The following is a 19,157-nucleotide window of genomic DNA, read 5'->3' as shown; positions in this document are numbered from 1 at the left end:
TGGTTGAATGCCAAGGCTAAGATGCAACAGATAAATATGGGGTCTCCGATAAGGCGGTGAGAACCATCACATGTACTTCCACGTCACAATTTGGGTGGGTGTTTTGTCATGCCATACAGCAAAGGTATGAGTTGCACCACAACAAAGTGGGTATAGTTTGGTAAAGAGCATGCATGTACAGACGCTCCCATGTGCATGGACCCGCTATTTTCAAGATTCACTTATATGCATAAGTTCATCAATACTCTATGACAGAAGTGCCGAAATCCTTGCAACCTACCCACCGTAGCGTGCCTGCTTTTCGAGGTTTATTTTGTTCTTGTTACCCTGAATCCAGCGAAAACGTCAACAAATAAACCTCGGCTCAACATTCCATCATTCAACTTGATCATCAACTGAATCGCTTTCATTCAACCTTGCGTTGCCCATATATAGGTATCATATCAACCACTCGGCATTCCATAACCCATGTCACCATACACACCAGCGTGACTGTCCGATACCACTGCATGACAACACTATCACCAACTAAACATCGTACCCTATCTCGGCAACCTTCCTCTCCTTCTCTCGCGGTCGGTCTCCCTCCACCCCTCCCCGAGTCCAACATCATGTCTCCATCCTCACCGTCCAAGATGCCTCGCACCAAGTCGAAGAAGAGAATACATCGTGGCGATGTCTCATCCTCTGCGGCATCTAGCGAGGCCGAGGACGACATTCACACTACACCCAAGCGTAAGATCCTTAACGCCATCGAAGCACCAGTATCCACGGGAAAGAAAGGAAAGAAAAGAGAGACTCTGGCAGAGAGACTGGCAGCAGCTGCTGCGGCTTCCGCTGCGAGCGGTAAGGCCAAGGTGAAGAAGAGCCAAAGTGTTGGAGAAGGTTTGAAAGAATCGGCGACTATACCCTCGGACAGTTCTTCTATGCAGACGACACCACAACAAACGCGATCAGAGATCATCCCCAGCACCATGCCGAACCCAAGGACTATGACAGCATCAGGATCCTCAGCTTCTGGGAGTGATAAAGTCGTGGTCTGTGTCAGGTTAGTCCAGATCTCAATTCGGATATTCCGAGACAGAAGCTGATGAACAGGAATGTAGAATCAAACCCACCCGAAACCCTTTCGCCACCACCGCATACGATATCACCCCGACGTCTCTCGCGCTTTCAGATGAACATCCCAAAGTCAAGCAGAGAGGAGGCAAAGCAGGAAGAGAGGATGGATACACATACACCTTTGGTAGGTATGGACACGCTTGTGCAAGATTCAAACTTAACGATTGCCCAGATAAATTACTGCAGTACCCTTCGACCACCCCAGAGCTGTATGGTGACAAAGTCGCACCACTAGTGGAGAAAGCGATGAATGGGTTTAACAGCACTGTCTTTGCGTGAGTTTGCTAGTCCTGTAATCTACTCGTACTGACTCGCTACGCAGGTACGGCCAAACAGGAAGTGGAAAGTCATTTACTATGGTGAGGCAGAACTTTGCATGACCGAGCAATGCTGATCCTCCTCCAGACTGGTACACCTGAAGAGCTGGGTATCATTCCCTGTGCTGTAGATGGTGTCTTCGATGCTATCACTGCGGTAGGTCGTCCTGCTGCTGGATCACTATGAGCTATCGCTGATGATGTCGTAGGATCCTGACCGGGCGTTCCTGCTTCGAGTTTCATACATCGAAATATACAACGAAACTCTGCGAGATTTGCTAAACTTCAAGAAAGGCCCGTTGAGGGATGACGAGAAGCCAACCATCCATTTTGTCAAGGTAAGCATGTCGCGAACTCTTGGAAGGAGTCTATGCTGACAGTTCCATCCATAGGGGAAAGTGTACGTTGAACCATTAGTCGAAGAGATCGTGTCTACTCCTGAAGATGTAATGGAGTTGTTGGAAAAAGGCAATGCTGGAAGGCGAATAGGAGCGACTGACTGGGTAGGTGAACACTTACAATCATCACTACTCGGCCGCTGACCCCCACATCAGAACGAGCGATCGTCGCGATCTCACTGTGTCTTCACCATTGTCATCGAGTCAAGACCAAGAGATGGTGATGCAGACGAGGACATCAGATTATCCCGGCTGGTAAGCAGATATGTCGCTTACATGACAACGCACTCCTTTCTGACTCTCCTCGCTTATTCGCAGAATCTCATCGTAAGCCCTGCTCCAGCCCCCAAAACAACAGGCGATCACTAACGTCTTTCACAGGATCTGGCCGGTTCCGAGAAAGCAGTGTCGGATTCCGAGAGACGAGGAGAAGGAAAGCACATCAATCAAAGGTGAGTACCAAGTAAGCGGCGCCCAAAGGACCAGCTTACACCCATCTTCAGCTTGTTGGCCTTGAGAGAGGTCATCAACAAGCTCACAGAAAAGACCAAAGCCTCGTGAGTGTGCCAATCCTGACACTTGACAGAATATCTGACATACTACTCAGCCACATTCCATATCGCAATTCGAAGCTCACCCATCTACTCGAAAACGCTCTTGGCGGTGACTCGAATATCTGCGTCATCTGCACGTGAGTGGAATGTTGTGGCGCAGAGGACAGGTTCACTGATGACTCGCGCAGGATGTCTGCCGAGGAGGAACACTGCTCCGAAACGCTGGAAACCCTGAAATTCGCTGGTCGATGCTCTCAAGTTAAGACCAATGCCAAGAAGAATGTCGTGAGTGATCGGCAAGTGGGCACGGAAGACTTTGTTGACCCGGTCCCCGCTGCACCCAGCTACCATCGTCTGAAAGGGCTTTGATTCGAGCGAAAGACCAGGAGATTGAAGAGTTGAGACAACGATTACAAGGGTTGACTGGACAACAGGCTCAACGGGCGGAACCTGACAACGATCACATAACAGATGTAAGTGCTTATTGAGGTAGGTGTGATGGCCCGAAGCTGAGAGCAGGGTAGCTCGCGGAGTCTGTCGCTGCCATGGAAGCCCGCCGAGCGAGGCTCAAGGAACAACTGGCAAAGCTTAACGGCGAGATCCTGACATCCGAGCTTCCTCGCCCCGGTTCTGGCTTCCCCATGTCCCCGCCAAAACCTAAAAGACGCCGTATCAGTGACTTTTCAGCGATCATGGGCGTTGGTACCAACCGGATAGGCCTTGGTCTAGGAACACCTCAGAAGATGAACGATCGAAGAGCTATAAGCGGGATGACTAGAGTCCCCGAAGGCGAGGAGGAGATGCCCGGAATCATGGGCACGCTGGAGTCAGTTACTGAGGGTAGCTTAGCCAAGGTGAGCAATATCACAGTCTCGCAAGGCCATATCTGATGTCATACACGCAGAGCTTCGACCAGGACCGCATACTTGCTGGTCTTCGACGCGCGCTTGCAGCGAAAGAGGAGGAACTCTCTCTGGCCAATAGAAACCTCGCCAATGCGCTCGCACGTGCCAGCCAGCTGTCTCAGCGGGACGAGCGCATTGCCACTCTCACATCTGAACTATCTGCCAATCAGCAGACACTCGCCGATCTGCAGGCTTCGCTCGACCACATGGAGACGACTCTCCGTGATCAAAATGCTCAACTCGAAGCCACTAGGATAGAGCTAGTCTCTACGGTCAGTGACAAAACCTCCAAGATCGACGAGCTGGAAACGAAAGTCCTGGACCTCAGGAAAAGTCGGGAGGAGCTTGTCATCGAAGATCAGGGGAGACTAGAAGAAGTGGAAAAGAAGGTCGAGGTGGTCGAGCGGGAAAGGGCAGAATTGAGAGCGATGTTAGCAGAAGCAAAGGAGAGGGCGGACGTCTTGCAACGAGAAGGAGCCGAGGAGGCGCAGCGGTTGAAGGACGAACTGGCCGCTGCAGTTACTCAGCACAGCGAGAGCCAGCAATCTGCTAGTGCTATGACGGCGGAACAACAGTCCACGGTCGCTTCACTCAATACCCAGATCGCCGATTTACTCGCCGCCCAGACCACACGAGACGAAGAACTCACTTCCCTGCAATCGGCTCAGGCGCAGCTTGAACAGCAACGCGACCAGGCACTGACCGACCTGGACCGATTTCAAAAAGAGGCGCTGTCGAACGAGGCCAAGGTACTCTCAGAACTAAGACAGGAGATCGGCAATCTGCGAAAGCTGAGGGAGGATGACCAGGCAACCTGGAACAAGCAACGAGAGGAACTTCAAGGCCAGTTGACCGAGAGTCACAAGAGAGCCCATGAGGAGACGGAAAGGGTCAAGGCGACAGAAAGGGAGCTAGAATCAACAAGGCTCGCTCTGGCCGAGTCCCAAGGGAGGGAGGAGAAGCTGGCTGGGCAGATGAGCGACGCTCTAATGACACTCGAGCAAGCTGCCAAGGCAAATGCAGGTCTGGAAGATCGACTCCGCAACGAGACTCAAGCGAAAGTAGTTATTGAGAAGGAGCGGGATGACGCTCGCAGCCGAGCTGCGGAAGCGGGTGGAGCTGCCAAGCAACTCGAAGAGGAGATTGTAGCTCGCAAGGCTGCAGAGGAGAAGTTGGCGGAGGCTTTACGACTCTCGGACGAACGGCTCGCTGCGCAGACCGACTTGTCGACGCAATTGCAAGACGAACGCAGCAAGAAGAAAGACCTCGAATCAAAATTAGCGGAGATGAGCCGACAGCTTGAAGAACGACTGATGAATGATTCAGAGGTCAGCGCTACACTCGAGGCTGCCAAAAACGACCTGGAGGGACGTCTGGCAGCCGCGCAGAAAGATCTTGAGATCCAGGACAAGCGGTTCGATTCGGAAGTCGCCGCCCGTCAGGATGCGGACAAGCGTGTGGGCGAGATGGCTACGATCCGAGACGAAGCGGTCGGCGGCCAGAGGGAGCTGGAGAGACGCTTGGAGAAGGAATCGTCCTCCCTACAGAATGCGGAGAAACGCATTGCCGAGCTGGAAGGGCAGCGAGCCGAGTCCGGAGATGCTGCAAGAGAGTGGGAGAATAAGCTCAAGGTGGAACAGGCAGCTCGGAGAGAAGCGGAGGAGAAGATGGAGGATCTAGTGATGGACCGGGAGATCGTGGAGCAGGCCAGAGACGATGCTCACAGTAAGCTGGAAGAGGAAAGCGAGAAGAGGATAGAGGTCGAAAAGAAACTCGCTTCTTTGTTCGAACAGCATAGCGCCTGTGCCACATCCCAGAGTGAAGTACAGGAACGCCTGGAGAGGGAGATTGCTGCGCGTCAACACGCCGAGGAGGAAGTATTGCGGCTCCAGCATGCACAAGAGGCGGGTGCCACTTCCCATGTCGAACTTGGCAAACGGTTGAATGACGAATCGAACCTTCGTGAAGCGGCCGAGGTCGAGTTGACCAAACTCAAGCAGATGTACAATGCGGAACAGTCGGACACTGCAAAGCTACAGTCACTGCTAGAAGCTGAATCTGCAGCACGGGTCGAAGCCAACAAGAAGCTCGCTAAGCTCGCTCAGCAACTGGACAGTGTCTCGGCGGAGAGTCAGGAGATGCTCAAGGGGGAGACTGCCGCTCGAAAGGAAGCAGAGCAAAATCTGATCGCTTTGTCGGCTCAAATCGACGGAAAGTCTTCGCTTCAAGAGCAGCTTGGCGCAGAAATCGCGGCACGTCAAGCAGCTGAACGACAAATAACTGAACTGTCAAAGGAGCTGGTCACGAAGCACGAAGCCGCGCAGCAAGTCCTAGAGGAAGAACTCCTGTCACTTCGTCAATCCCTCCGTGCAGCACAATTGGACGCGACCCAAGCACGGACTGAAGCGGACGCCGAGCGAACCAACATAGTCAAACTCAGCCAGGAGGTGGGGCTGCTAAGATCCATGAGTACGACTACGTTGCGTTCACGACGCAAATCCTCTGGACTCGAGGAAGAAAGTGACGAGATCGAAAGGCTTGAGAAGGTTGTCGAGGTCCAACAGCGCATCATCGATGAGCAACGTGAGAAGATCGAGCGTTGGGCAAAAGTAAGTTTCGCCAACCGGGTAAGTCACCAAACAATCGCTGACTTGATGACTACCAGGAAATGGAGAAACAACGGGAGATCGTTCGACTTCTCACCCACGACAACACCGCCAACATTCCCTCGCCAAAGTTCAACTCCCCTCGTCCCACTCATGGGAAATCGCACTCGCTCTCTCATTCTCCGGGTCACAATGGCCCGCCCGCCAAAGGTTTCCCTTCGACATTTACCGCACGAAACCTTGCTCTTCCCTCAACGCCTACGCCCTTGCCTATGCACCCCAACCAGTTCAGTAATGCAGCTCTGAGAAAAGGGAGGAGAGTTACGATAGAACATGATATCGATCGTCTGTCCGGTGAGTTTTCAGGACGAGATGAGACGGAACGGTTCTGACTTGTCTACGCGATCAGAGTCGAGCAAAGTCAACAAAGCCAAAGCGGTCTTCGAGTCTCCCGACAAGAACCAATCCACACCCTCTACACCTCCGAGGGTACCGCTCAGAACGGCTCAGTCAATAAGATCAGTTCCCAGGCAGCGTAAGCCGTAACTTACGACGGAGCTTTGAGCCCGATTCACATATAGGCGCCACTTCGCGCGGACTTTGACTAGTGCTGAAGGGCAACGAAGGGCAACGAGGCTCTTGCTGAAGGAGTGGCGTAGGAAAGTTTGGTCGTGCTAGATTTGGTTTCGCCTTGAACCTTGTATGTATTCATAAATCATAGCCTTGCTTTTAGTTTTGCTTTATACCCCGCATATGATTTACATGGATTGTTATGAATGGGATTTGAACTTTCAATTAGCCGGAGAACGCTTCAGGTCATTTGAGATAAAGCTGTTATATTGCATCCCCCTACTTATCGGCACTTATCCGAACCGGTGTGCTCCACTCTGAATGACGACTTTTGTTCATATTATTTTGCATACAATCATTGCTTAGTCTTATCACATCTGCAAGACAATGGTTCGACAGACACGCAGTGCAAAGCAAGACAGTACGACAGATATAATGTCCCCCAGGATGAGGGCAGTCACGTCGGCGGTGACGACTGTGACTGGTCGGACGCGAAAACGGGCGGCGAATGATCCTCCCTCCACCACTCCTGCTTCGACGAGGATCGTTACTCCTCCTGAGGCTGTCTCCACGCCAGTCAAAGCTGAGCCCGTCTCCAAGCGACGCAGAACGAATCCTCCCCCCGCTCCAGGGGTTCAGCCTAGCCCAACTTCGATAACGCCTGCAGTAGCTACAAGCAGTGGCAACGGAAACGCATATGAGCCCGTCCTCCTCCCTGCGACACTGACGTTCGACCTCCCGTCCGCCATGTCCCACTTGACCAACCACGACCCCCGTTTTGCCCAATTCTTCACTCATCTCCCCTGTCGTCCTTTCGTCCATCTGGAAGCGATCGACCCCTTTCGTACGCTGGTGACGTCCATCATAGGTCAACAGGTATCGTGGATGGCTGCGAGGGCAATCAATGGTCGGTTCAGGGCGTTGTATGGCTTCACGGATGAGAAGGAGGGGTTCCCGTCACCACAGATGGTAGAGAAATCGGAAGTAATGGTATTGAAGGGAGTAGGTCTGAGTACGAGGAAAGCAGAATATGGTGAGTCAGACTGGATGTGATGAGAAGCTTGTTGACTTGTTCTTAGTCATTTCTCTCGCACAACACTTTACCTCGGGTCAGCTATCAACACAACTCTTGCGCGACGGAACGGACGAAGAGATATCGAAAGCGTTGATCGCAGTCCGGGGAATTGGACAGTGGACCGTCGACATGTTCCTTATGTTTTCGCTGCGTCGACCGGACGTGCTCGCTGTAGGTGATCTCGGTGTGCAGAAGGGTCTCCTCAGGTGGGCCCTCTCGGCGCATGGTTCTTTGCCGAAAAAGACAAGCGACGGCACACCGAAAAAGGGGAAGAAAAAGCAGACTTCCACAGCAGTACAAGAAGTAGTGGACGCCAAAGGTGAAGGAGAAGTGGACACGTTGGTCGAAAATGGACGAGCCACAACACCCGATAGAAAATCTGCGCAACAGCAGGTTGGATTACCGCCTACACCCTTGACGCCCACGACCAGTGCACCTCCCGGGGTTCACAAAGCAGTTTTGCATACGCCGAACATGCCAACAGACCTTCCCAATGTCCCGCTCACGCCACATTCACCATCGGTACCGACCGAAGTAGTGGAAGTGCCATCCGAGACATTACCACCACCACCACCTGCACCTGAAGAGATGCTGTACCCTCCGACCGATCGCGAAAGATGGGATGCATATAGAGCAGCACCCCTAGAAGAAGGTCTCAGTGTCGAAGTGCTAAAGGCGAGGTTGAGCGGGAAAAAAGCCAAGTATGTTTATTTTTCGCTTGGTGTTACGTTGAAATGATGGTATCGTGTTGATCAGTCATCCGGTATATCGGGTGCCGGTGCCGCTGAATCATCACTGACTATATGATCTCACTTTTTCTAGGGGTGGAATGTACCTAACACCGAGAGAAATGGAAGTCCTGACGGAGGGATGGAGACCGTATAGATCTCTGGGGGTGTTCTACATGTGGCCGGCTGCCGAAGAGATGTAGGGATGTTGTCGGATGAATCAAGTACCGGCGCGTCGGAGTAGGTTGTTGTACTGATGATGGTGATGATGATATGCAGCATGGACAGGCTTGGTAACACGGGTTCTCCCACGTAAAAGGTATCCCGAGAGACAAGGAGCCGACCGCCACATTAAAGAGGAGTCAATTGTGTTTTATGTCTCTGATGGTGAATGCAATTCTTCTGTCGATCGATGGTGACACCTTGATGCGGAACATTGAGAAGGGGAAAGAGGTTTGGGCATCCTGAATGAATAGGGAGTGCGTCATCTTAGCGCTGGGATTGTTCAGGGTTAAGCCACGTGTTCTGTGAAGATCAATCCGGCGATTGAAAAGGAAGGATGTCTCTGATTCAAATTAAAATCAACAAAGACATGTAGGGTTACTACCATTCACCTTTGTAGTGCGTATTAGTATGTATCTATACTAGTAGTAGTGTAGTATTAGGGAGCATCAAGCTTATAAGCATCCCAGCTCCGTCATAGGTCATACTTTACCTGCTCAGAGCTGACGCGGCGTGGATGCAGAGTGGAATAGAATACTCACACGTACGTACATACATACGTTCAGGTGCAAAACGACGGGGTGAAAAGGAAAGTGAAAGTGAATCATAAGATGTAACCCACATGTATGCAAGTGAGTATGTGTTGTATGTATGTCTTGGATGTGCAGTGCAGTGCAGTGGTATATGCCATGAAGGCGTCGACCTCTCTTTTCATGCCCAGTGTCGATTTCTATTCTACCGCTACTGGTACTATTACCATTATTACTATGTATGACTAAGAAAAGCAATTGCTTTACCGTGTGGTGGAATCAATAAACCCCTCTATTCCACCTGCAAACCCTGAGCAAAGGTTTGTCGCCTTCCTTCCCCCTTTCTCTCCTCTCTCCTGCCGTTACGACTACTGTTGTACACTGCGCTATCCACCCCAACCTCACACGTCAACTCTTCGACTCTCTTTGGACAACCTCACTCTTCTTCTCCTTCCTCCCCTACGTTCAGCTCCACTAGAACCGCTATAGTCGTACGAATCGTTTTGATTCCTACAGTTCGATCATACTACCACTGCTACAACCCCATCCCACTCGCCGGTTTGACATCCATCCATACAATCATCTGACGAGTCTGCTTTTCGTCCTACTACGATTAGTTCTGCTCTTTTTCGCCTCTCTGTTCTTTTACAACAACCTCTGTACATCCAACCGAATCAAACTCTCCTTTGTTATTTTTGAGAGACCAAGTCAAATAGTAGAATCAACAGGCAATCGAGGATATCAGTCGCAACCTCAGAACGTCTCGACTCACTTACGAGACAAGTGTGAGTGACGTCTTTGGTTGAGTATACCATGTACCATTCTGCGACATCACCCGCCCGTTTGTGTATATGCCATCTGAGATGCGTCTGACTGACCATTTGTTCGTTGCTTGTAGAAACCTACCACACGTCCAGATCTATTCACATCATCCTCATCACTCCTCTTCTATCGTCAACTCACATAGCTTGACCCCTTCGCCCTACAACCGGCACACGGCTTCGCCGTCACCTTTCAACACTCAAACATCCCACTCATCCCACCGAGGCTCGCCTCATCCTCACCCCTCAACATGCCCCAGGTTCAAAGACCGCCCCCTTCCCCCATCACCTCATCTTCTCATCCTGCCAATTCGGGAGAAACGCAGGGCAACAGGGGCAATAACAGTAGCAGTGGGAACGTCTCGCAACATCAGTCCTCGTCACAGAACCAGACAGCCCAATCACCACTCGACTGGGCAAACTTCATGAACTTCCAGACACCACCAGTCAATGGTGGATATCCAGCGAGAGGGAATGGAGGGAATAACGGAGGGGAACAAAGAGGCGAACAATTTCAATCATTCGCCCAAGGGATAGCGATGAGGCAATCCGCATCGACGATCAACTTTCAACCACCCTATCCTCGAACATCCTCCTCCTCATCCACTCGACAGGTTCAGCATAACCAACAGCAGCAATACAATCCCGGTCCATCCCCGCACTCAACACAAACACCCGCATTTTCCATGCCATCGCAAACACCGCCTCAACTAACATCCCCGGTGAAAGCGTCCTCTCAGGCGAAAGGCAAATCACCCGCTTCTCGTTCCAACTCGACAGCGACCGAGACTTCTTCGAGACATAACTCTACATCACAACCGCAAGAGTCTGCAAACAATCCCGACAACGGTCTCACCCTTGATCCTTCAGCCTTCTCCCGAGATATCCGATTCCAGGTCCCTTCTTTCTTGTCAAATCAAGTAGGTGGCGCGCCAACCTTCCCGCCAGGAGGAGAAGCATGGAGCGGATTCAGCGGTGCCAACTTTTTTGGATCCGCCGACATGGGTCAGCTCACACCAGGTACCATCTTTGCCAATGCGTTCGGGATTAGCAACCAAGCTTCAGATCAGGCTTACTGCGGTAACGAGAACAATTCGGAGAGAAACGTCTTGGAAGGGTTGAGTGGTTTCATGAACGGTGAAGGTGGTTGGGATAATTTCAACAACGGCGAGTCGGGTGGGAAAGGCATGGAGAGCACAGCCAACCTCGGTCACGGTCTGTCCACCATGTTCTACGTCAACCCGAATCCCAGTCCGAACGTGCTTGCACCACGAAACCCGCCCGCTCCGACGGCGATATCATTACCTGGTCGAACACAAGGTCGGGGCAACGCATCCCTGCCCAATCCATCCAGCCAACAGAACAACATGTCTGGGAATCAAGCGCCAATGCCCAGTCCCAGAAATACGACTTTCTCTTCCCAGCAACCGCCCCGTCCACATCACCGAAATAGTACCGCTGCGTCGTCACATTCGTCCTCGTCCGGGTCCATGCCCACCTCCGCCATTCTACCTCAACAGGCCACGTTCCCGAATCAAGCGTACCGTCCAACAGGGATGAACTTCGGAGAAGTCCCCTCAATGTCGAATGACCCATCCAACCATATCAACTTTGCGTCTTCCTCCTCAGCGCCATACGCGCCGCCAACCAGTGCTCAAAACCTAATGGCCGGTCCTATGCCACCGTCGCTCACCGATGGACCTGGTTTATACTCGACGACCGGTTTCGACATGGTCGGTGTGCTAGCTCGAGTTGCCGCTCGCAAAGACCCGAGTACGGTCCTCGGCCCGGTCGATCTGAGCTGTAGTTTCTTGGTCGTGGTAAGTTCGCCGTATTAGCATCCCAGGTCTTTGGCTGACAATCGCGCAGGATATTCGGCGATATGATTCACCTATAGTTTACGCTTCGCCCAGTTTCAGCCAATTGACAGGGTACGAGCTGCCTCAGATCTTGGGCAGGAATTGCCGATTCTTGCAGAGTGAGTGTTTTGTCGTGCTCAGCGTGATCATCCACTGACCTCCTGCAGGTCCCGAGGGCGAGGTTGTCAAAGGGTCAAAGCGAAAGTACACCGATAACACCGCCGTCGCCCACCTCAAGCGCATGCTCAACGCCGGCAAGGAGTGTCAAGCGTCTTTGATCAACTATCGTCGAGGCGGTGTCCCTTTCATCAATCTAGTCACCGTCGTTCCTATTCCCTGGGACGGTACCGACATCGTTTATCACGTCGGTTTCCAGGTCGATCTTGTAGAGCAACCGAATGCCATCCTCCGAAACATGCGAGATGGTAGTTACCAGGTCAACTACACAGTTTCGAACCCTATCGAAAAGCCGCTCAAGCCACCTGGTAAAGAGATGGGTGTGACTGGATTGAGCACAGAGATCGTAGATATCATGGGCAGCAGGGTGAAGACCATTGCTGGTGGTCAAGGCGAAGACGTTGGCAAGATGGAGTGGCTCAAGATGGTCCTGGAGAACACCGATGGTGAGTCAGTCGATCCATCGGAAAATCATGCGCTAACAGGTTTTGGCAGACTTTGTCCACGCATTATCCCTCAAGGGCTTCTTCCAATATGTGTCGCCATCTGTCCGCCGAGTCCTCGAGTACGAGCCGGAAGAGTTGCTTAACAAGAACATTTCGGAATTCGCCCATCCTTCGGACATTGTACCACTCATGCGAGAGCTGAAGGACTCGACACACGGCTCCAACGACGGTCAGTCTGCCAGACACGTTAATCTTGTATTCCGAATCCGACGCAAGAACTCTGGTTATATCTGGATCGAGAGTGTTGGTCGACTCGTTGTCGAAGCAGGCAAAGGTCGAAAAGCCGTCATCCTTTCAGGTCGAGCTCGAAGCGTGCCGACCTTGCCCTGGGATTCTGTGGCCAAGTATGGCGGTCTCGCCGAGACCGAATTCTGGGCCAAGGTGTCGTTCCAGGGTCTTGTGCTTCACACGACATCCGGCGTTGACGATGTTCTCGGCCAACCCACCGAAGACGTGGTCGGTCAGAGTTTCTTCTCCCTATTGCCGGGGGGCGACAACGCACCACCCGCACCGACATTGCTACAGGCCGACCCAACTGCGCCTGTGGTCACCGTCGCCAATGCGTTGCACCAAGCTCTCAGCGGCGAGACACGACACGGTGGTGTATCTGTGCAACACAAGATGGTTCACAAGTCTGGTCGACAACTCAACGTGGTTTCCATCTTTTACGCTCCGCGACAGGTCATTTCCGAGGCTACCCCGGGCGCGCATGGGAGCTCTCAAGAGTTCAGCAGTCCCGATGCAAGTGAAGACTCTAGACGCACTAGTCTTTCGTCTGGCACGGCGACCGGTCTCAGACCGACGAGCATTGTTGTTCAGGTCAAGGTTCTGAGCGCACCGCAGTCAACTCAGAATCAGCCTTCGACCATCGCCACGTTGACAAACGCCCGACCTGTCGTGCACGTCTCATCTGCCAACTTGTTCGAAGAGTTGGAAACGACCCGGGGCACGTCTTGGCAATACGAACTACATCAGTTACGTTTGCTCAACCGACGACTGAAGGAGGACATCGCATCGGCGAGAAGTCGAGGCGCGGGCAAGCTCAAGGGGAAGAAGCGGAAGTTGACCGAGGAGTTGGGAGTCACCAGTCAGTGGCCGTCTTCGACAGGGTCTGGGGCGGGAGCAGGTGGCGCGGCACCTGCTTTGCCGGAGCAGTACAAGGCTGCCCCAAGACATCAGTTAGCACCGGGTTTCGGCTTGGTGACGCCAGGTTTGGGATCGCCTTATTATTAGTCATAGGATATTTTGTGGTTTCGGCATTTCCCGTTGTGTTTCTTGGTTTGCTTTTATCGGTGTAGTTTTCATCTGTTCTCTTGGACTAGCATTTTGTATTTTTTATCAACCGCAATGGCATGGAGCACAGAAGTCGAGAATTTGGAAAAAGGCGATTGAATGGTGTCGTTCTTGTGCACATTAGCTAAGATGTATATATAAGATGCAAACACGTTGCCAGTGTCTCTCAACCTTTCCTCGTGCATTCGATGAGTATGCTATTATGGCCAATGACCAACCAGATGACATGTATGAATACCCCTTCTTCTTCCTCCAATCTGCAGTAAACATTCCCAGCGGTTGATTGTACCTACAAACCCTCGCTGCCAGCTCTCTCTTTCCCAAGTATTGACCTCCTGCCTACAAACCTCTCCTTCTCCTTTTCCCTCAGTGTCGGACTTTCCGACGCCTTTCTCATGAACTTGAACGCGACGAGTGGACTTCCACTCGTTGCAGGGGTAGAGTGAACGTTCGATCCGGGGGTATGTGGCGATAGATGACGAGCCTTATCAGGCGAGAGATGGTTGTTTGGTGTCTCAGGGAGAGGGATATCTTTACGTATAGGTGTCTTCTTCGACGATTCGATGGATGCAAGTGAGGAGTTGGAGATGGATATGGGTATGGACTTTGAAAGACCGTTTTGGAACGACGACAACGACGCGGATGTGATCAGGACTGGGGCGTTCGAGGCGTAAGAAGTTGTGGTAGATGAATCAAGGGGAAGAGAATCGAATGGGGTCTGCATTGATCCAATTGCTCCGGCGAAATGGTCGAGCAGGAATCTAAGCCGTGCCAAATGTCAGCACAGACATACGTCAAGTAGACAGCGCATGATGAACTCACTTTGACAATTCCACCCATCCGCCTCCAACCCTTACCATGACAGTTCTCGATCTTAAAATTCTGCAGAAACACAATTTCGCCCTTCCTTCCGCTCCGATCCAGTATTTTCCCGATTGATCTTTCCATTCGTCCGAAGTGTTCAATCCCACCGGTCGCATAGGGATATCCACGCCAAGCTTGTTGACGACATTGCCTACAGCAATGTCAAGCTTACTCTTTGGATCCGCCACGTACTCTTTTCTCGTCTTATTTGGAAACTCGGGCTGAAACTCGGGCAGTCTGCTGACCCTTCTCGACCTCGATGCGGGTACAACGATGCTGGGTGTCCGAGTCGTCGGAAAGAACAAATTTGAGATCGTAGGCGTGGTCGCCTTAACAAGTCTCGGTATTGAGCTTTGCCGTTCACGGGTCGAGCCGGAATTTGGGGTACCAGGGACAGGCGTCATGATCCTCCCAATCTCATTCCGTGGTCGAGAGATACCCGGGCCGTTACGAACATTTTTCAAGCGAGTTGGGGTCTCCGACACCGCTCGTTGACGCGAGCTAGGTGTCGGAGCAGGCGAGAGATAGACGACTCTGTTGGGAGTTGTCATTGGATTGGAAGCTGATCGATTGGTCGTTTTCGGGAAGGTGGTCAATCGGGGGAGTCTCGAAGCGGGAGTAGACCTTGTCGTTGTTGCGGGTTTTACTATGTCGCTATCGTCCTCCCAAGTACTTGACACAGAATGAGTGCTTGTGGTCGAGACATTCCGGTCGGTGTCCAAACATTCATTGACCAGGATTTGTAGCTCCTCCCAAGCGACTCTGACCCTCTTCATCTCACTCGCAACCCTAAGGTCAGCCTCAACGCGGACGGATGCGTCGAGCATTCGTTTTATGGTTGCAGCGGTATCATCTCGTTCGGACAGAAGCGTTGCGTCTTGCCCTGCCTCGTGGATATCCACGAGCTCCAAAAGTCGGCTTAACTTTGAGTCGCTAGTCTCGACGGCCTTACTAAACACCACTAATCGATCCAAAATAGCGACAAGATTTCGATTGACTTTGAGCTCCGACTGCAAATTTTGAAGGTCGGATCTGGATGGATGAGCGGAGGGCAAGGTGATCGCGTTGATCTTTTCGGACACGTGGTAGAGTCCCTCTTTGACGCCGAACGCCACCGCATCGGTCGGGAGTCGTTTCAGTGTCGGAGTCGACTGTATTTGGGAGGTTGTGGGATGTACAAGTGATTTGACTTCCAGCCCATCAAGTTGGTTCCGTAATAACTGTATACGTGCGGATGGTTCGCTGGATCCAGATAGAGTCGGCGAAGGAAATAGCGACGGTTGCGATATCGAGGAGGATTGGGGACCGAAGACGTCATGGTCTGACGACTGGGCGGGGTGCTGTACTTTCGGCTCGCTCTTGGCTTTCAGCAGAAGGTTATCGACTTCCTCTGAGATCTGCTCGACCTCTGACAAGGCGTCTGCAATAGCATCGTTGGCGGTTTTCAAGGCCGTTTGCCAGACTTGAGCATCCGCTTCTGTCGTAGTCGCAGGTCTCGCTTCTACGACGCTTCTAAAAGATGACACGGCGTTTTCAAGATCCTTCTCGTGTTCCTGCAGTGTTGACCGTACTTGGTTCTGAAAGCTCTCGACGGCATGACCAGTCTCCGTAGGATTCGCGACATCCGTCGAATACGCTTCGATCCTTTTCCTGATGTCTGTCGACGTGATTTCCCAGTTGTTCAGAACCCGGTCAATCTCTTCGGCGGCCGTATGGCACCCCTTGCCCCATCTTTGGGTATGCATTTGTTGATAAGAGTTCTTACAGTGCGTAATTGCCGTGACGACTCGGATCGTGTTGTTGTTGACGGTTTCTCGAGTCGCCCGATCCACTTGCTCCTCGATGGTTAGAGACAGACCATCGGCTGGGTATGAATGAATCGCTGGAATGCTGTCTTGTTGGAGCAGTGACTGTTCGATGGGAGCGCCTCCATGACCCTCTTGGCTGTGAATCAATACCGAAGCGGAAGAGTATTTCTGACCGCGTGACACAAACGGCACCCGTTCCGATAGTCCTGCCTCCCAGGTCCTCGCCCCGTTCTCCACGTCGCCCAGTGATGCCTCGATTGCTCCTTGTGCTAGGTCCTCAGCCGAGTTTTGATGTTCCTCAACCCGCTGTTGCAAATACCCGATTTTCTCCAGTAGTCTGTCTGTTTCGTTTTCGATGTCGCGTACGACTTTCGCTTGCTCTGCGACTCGCTTCAACAGTTCGAAACTTTCATTCAATTTGACCTGTTCGGCGGTGAGTTCCGATGTTACTGTGTTCAGATACTGCTGCAAAGCGGGAAGCGGCCGGTCAGGCGATCTCAGCAGCTCGTACAAGTGTGCTCGTGGTCTAGCGAGAGCCTCGCTTGCTTCATTGAGCTGGTTGACGCTCACCAGAAACGAATCTAGTTGATTGTTATCGAGAGGTGCTTTCCTCTCTGCTGCCGCATTGATGATAGTGGTGATGCGAGTGCTTTGATCCTGAACCCTCTTGTGGAGATCTTGTGTCGTGCGGATGGTTTGCTGCGCTGCAGAGAGGACCAGTTGATCTTGTTCGGCGATCTTCCAGAGTGAGGAAACAGGACGTGCAAGTTCTTGGATACGATCACGGTCTTGCTCCGCTTGGTTGGGAAGATCGTCGACAACGAGTTTAACGGGGTCTTGCCGTATACCCTTCGGGACAGTCTTCACAATATTCCGATATTGCATGACGGCCAACGTCACCTTTTGAACGAGATCAGCGCATCCCTCGGTCGACTCTTTAGCCTCGGACGTCCACTGAAGGATATTTCGCAGCCATAATTCGTGATCGCCTTGTACATTGGTGATGTCGTTTAGATCTGGTCGGGGAGCGTCTGGTGTACCCTTCGCTAGTGTTTCGATTGTCTTCCTTAAGTCATTTTCCCTCTGCAGGAGGTCGTCACGCTGCTTCGCGATCTTCTCTCTTGCCAGTGCTAGGCGGCCGTACCAATCAATTGCGAGGCGGGAACTTGTGATGAGCTCAGAGGCATTCGTATAGGTTCCTGCGAGCGTTTGCGCGACGTGCACATTATGCGACTGAATGTCTGGATATGAAGGATGGGAGGGTTGTGGGAAGGACACGGTGATCGCAGGCGGTAGATGAAGTTGTGCAGTTTGTAGCAAGGTCGATAAGTGACGGTGCTGCTCGCTTGTAGCAGGGCGAGTGAGTGACTCATGTAGGTCGTGCAGTAGTGTCTGAGCCGCTTGTTGTGCTTGAGATGAAGCGGAGTGGTGTGATTCGCACCTGGTAGGGGGTTAGAGTCTGCTTGATGATACACCGATGGCACTCACAATTTCCAATGCTCTTCGAGCGTTTTGCACCATTCTACTTTCCCGCCGAGCTCTTCCACCTCTTTGTCCAAATCATCCTGCAAGTCCAACAGTTCTTCAGGCACGGCTCCCTCATCGTTCTTGTCCCCTTTACACGGACCATGCACATCGCCCAAGCCCTTCAAAGGTCCCGCAACATCTATCATTCGATCGAGCAACGACCCACAGCGAGACGACTGTGTGGAGACGAGATTCCGATGGCGTATCTTCATGCTGACGAGGTGAGAGTGGAGCAGTGGTAGGAGCATGGATCGTTTAGATGATAGAGCGCGGCGAGAAGGGGAAGGTGAGAGCGATGAAGTGGGTGCGGAAGCGTTGTTAACCTTGGCTGAAGCAAGCGAGTGTAGTGACTTGATCGTGCCGGGCGTCTGAGTCGGTCTTGTTGGCGTTGACGTTACTGATACTCTGTCATCACCCTCCGGCCCGACTTGCGACTCGTCCCCCTTCTCAACATTGTAACGAGCTACACCGTTCTCCGGAGTGTCAGGCATCGACGAAGGTGTCCACCTTCCCTTGTCTCTCACCACATCGTCTACTTCTGCCTGCAGCTTGCGCGCCTCGCACATGATCTGCCAACGGACTTGATCCCATTGCAGTCTTAGACTGGTGAGTTCGAGAACGTGGCCGCGATGCCGTAAGAGCGTGAGCAAACGGTCGATTAGCACGATCAAGTCGAGGGTGATGGATACGAGGTGTGTTGAAGGTGGGGTGAGGGGGAGCAGTGTCACAGCTGAGACGTAGGTGAGCGACTTATTATCATTGGGGTACGGTCTACCCACCTCGAGTCTTCTCCTTCATCCTCTCGAGGTCACCTCCGTCGAATTCCAACACTTCCTCCTCGATAGCCTCCCTCTCTCGCTGCCATTGCTGAACCTGACTTTCGTCTGGCAGTCGAAATTTTGCGTCTGTAGCGCCTTCTCGGAGAAACGAAGTATTATCTTCGGGCTGAGGTATCAAGACAGGGTGCAAGAAAGGATAGACAGGCGGGATAGCCTCGAGAATCTGCAACAAAGTCAGCAACGGTCTTAATAAGGAATTACCCACTTTCAGTTTGCCCTCAAACCACCGACGCTTTTCCACGAACGCACGCAATACCTGTGCATCCTCCAAGGAGAGATCTCTCAGATCGTCATCTGGGTCTACCTCTGCCTCTGTCATCCTTGACATGGCGAGGGCTTTTTTGCGTGGTTGATGATGCAAGGTATGAAAGCTGTCACCGAGCATTTGTTGTTGATAAAGTGAGTGAGTGACAGTGAATCACGTGATTGTGAATGA

At 52.1% G+C, this 19,157-nt stretch overlaps 4 protein-coding genes across 4 annotated transcripts; 3 read left to right on the top strand and 1 right to left on the bottom strand.

The window, feature by feature from the left end:
• Window positions 1–611: 611 nt before the first annotated feature.
• Window positions 612–6,448, top strand: CI109_101582 (uncharacterized protein; the record flags this gene model as incomplete). Its single annotated transcript, XM_065967002.1, has 18 exons — window positions 612–1,048; window positions 1,107–1,246; window positions 1,295–1,397; window positions 1,445–1,481; window positions 1,528–1,596; window positions 1,649–1,777; window positions 1,832–1,942; window positions 1,994–2,092; window positions 2,156–2,164; window positions 2,219–2,289; window positions 2,341–2,394; window positions 2,445–2,528; window positions 2,580–2,676; window positions 2,736–2,864; window positions 2,916–3,245; window positions 3,296–5,905; window positions 5,962–6,256; window positions 6,312–6,448. 18 exons carry the CDS (start codon window positions 612–614, stop codon window positions 6,446–6,448), a joined length of 4,941 nt encoding a protein of 1,646 aa, XP_065823074.1.
• Window positions 6,449–6,907: 459 nt separating this feature from the next.
• Window positions 6,908–8,478, top strand: CI109_101581 (uncharacterized protein; the record flags this gene model as incomplete). Its single annotated transcript, XM_032002475.1, has 3 exons — window positions 6,908–7,505; window positions 7,552–8,248; window positions 8,370–8,478. 3 exons carry the CDS (start codon window positions 6,908–6,910, stop codon window positions 8,476–8,478), a joined length of 1,404 nt encoding a protein of 467 aa, XP_031863412.1.
• Window positions 8,479–10,099: 1,621 nt separating this feature from the next.
• On the top strand, window positions 10,100–13,623 carry CI109_101580 (uncharacterized protein; the record flags this gene model as incomplete). Its single annotated transcript, XM_032002476.1, has 4 exons — window positions 10,100–11,668; window positions 11,718–11,826; window positions 11,875–12,330; window positions 12,380–13,623. The coding sequence occupies 4 exons, from the start codon at window positions 10,100–10,102 to the stop codon at window positions 13,621–13,623; spliced, it is 3,378 nt and encodes a 1,125-aa protein (XP_031863413.1).
• A 349-nt stretch (window positions 13,624–13,972) lies between these two features.
• CI109_101579 (uncharacterized protein) lies at window positions 13,973–19,106 on the bottom strand (the record flags this gene model as incomplete). Its single annotated transcript, XM_032002477.2, has 5 exons — window positions 13,973–14,444; window positions 14,506–17,796; window positions 17,844–18,612; window positions 18,662–18,884; window positions 18,927–19,106. 5 exons carry the CDS (start codon window positions 19,104–19,106, stop codon window positions 13,973–13,975), a joined length of 4,935 nt encoding a protein of 1,644 aa, XP_031863414.2.
• Between the last annotated feature and the right edge of the window lie 51 nt (window positions 19,107–19,157).

The sequence above is a fragment of the Kwoniella shandongensis genome, chromosome 3, assembly GCF_008629635.2.
Source record: "Kwoniella shandongensis chromosome 3, complete sequence".
Taxonomy (NCBI): domain Eukaryota; kingdom Fungi; phylum Basidiomycota; class Tremellomycetes; order Tremellales; family Cryptococcaceae; genus Kwoniella; species Kwoniella shandongensis.
This window is presented reverse-complemented; position numbering and strand designations above follow the sequence as displayed.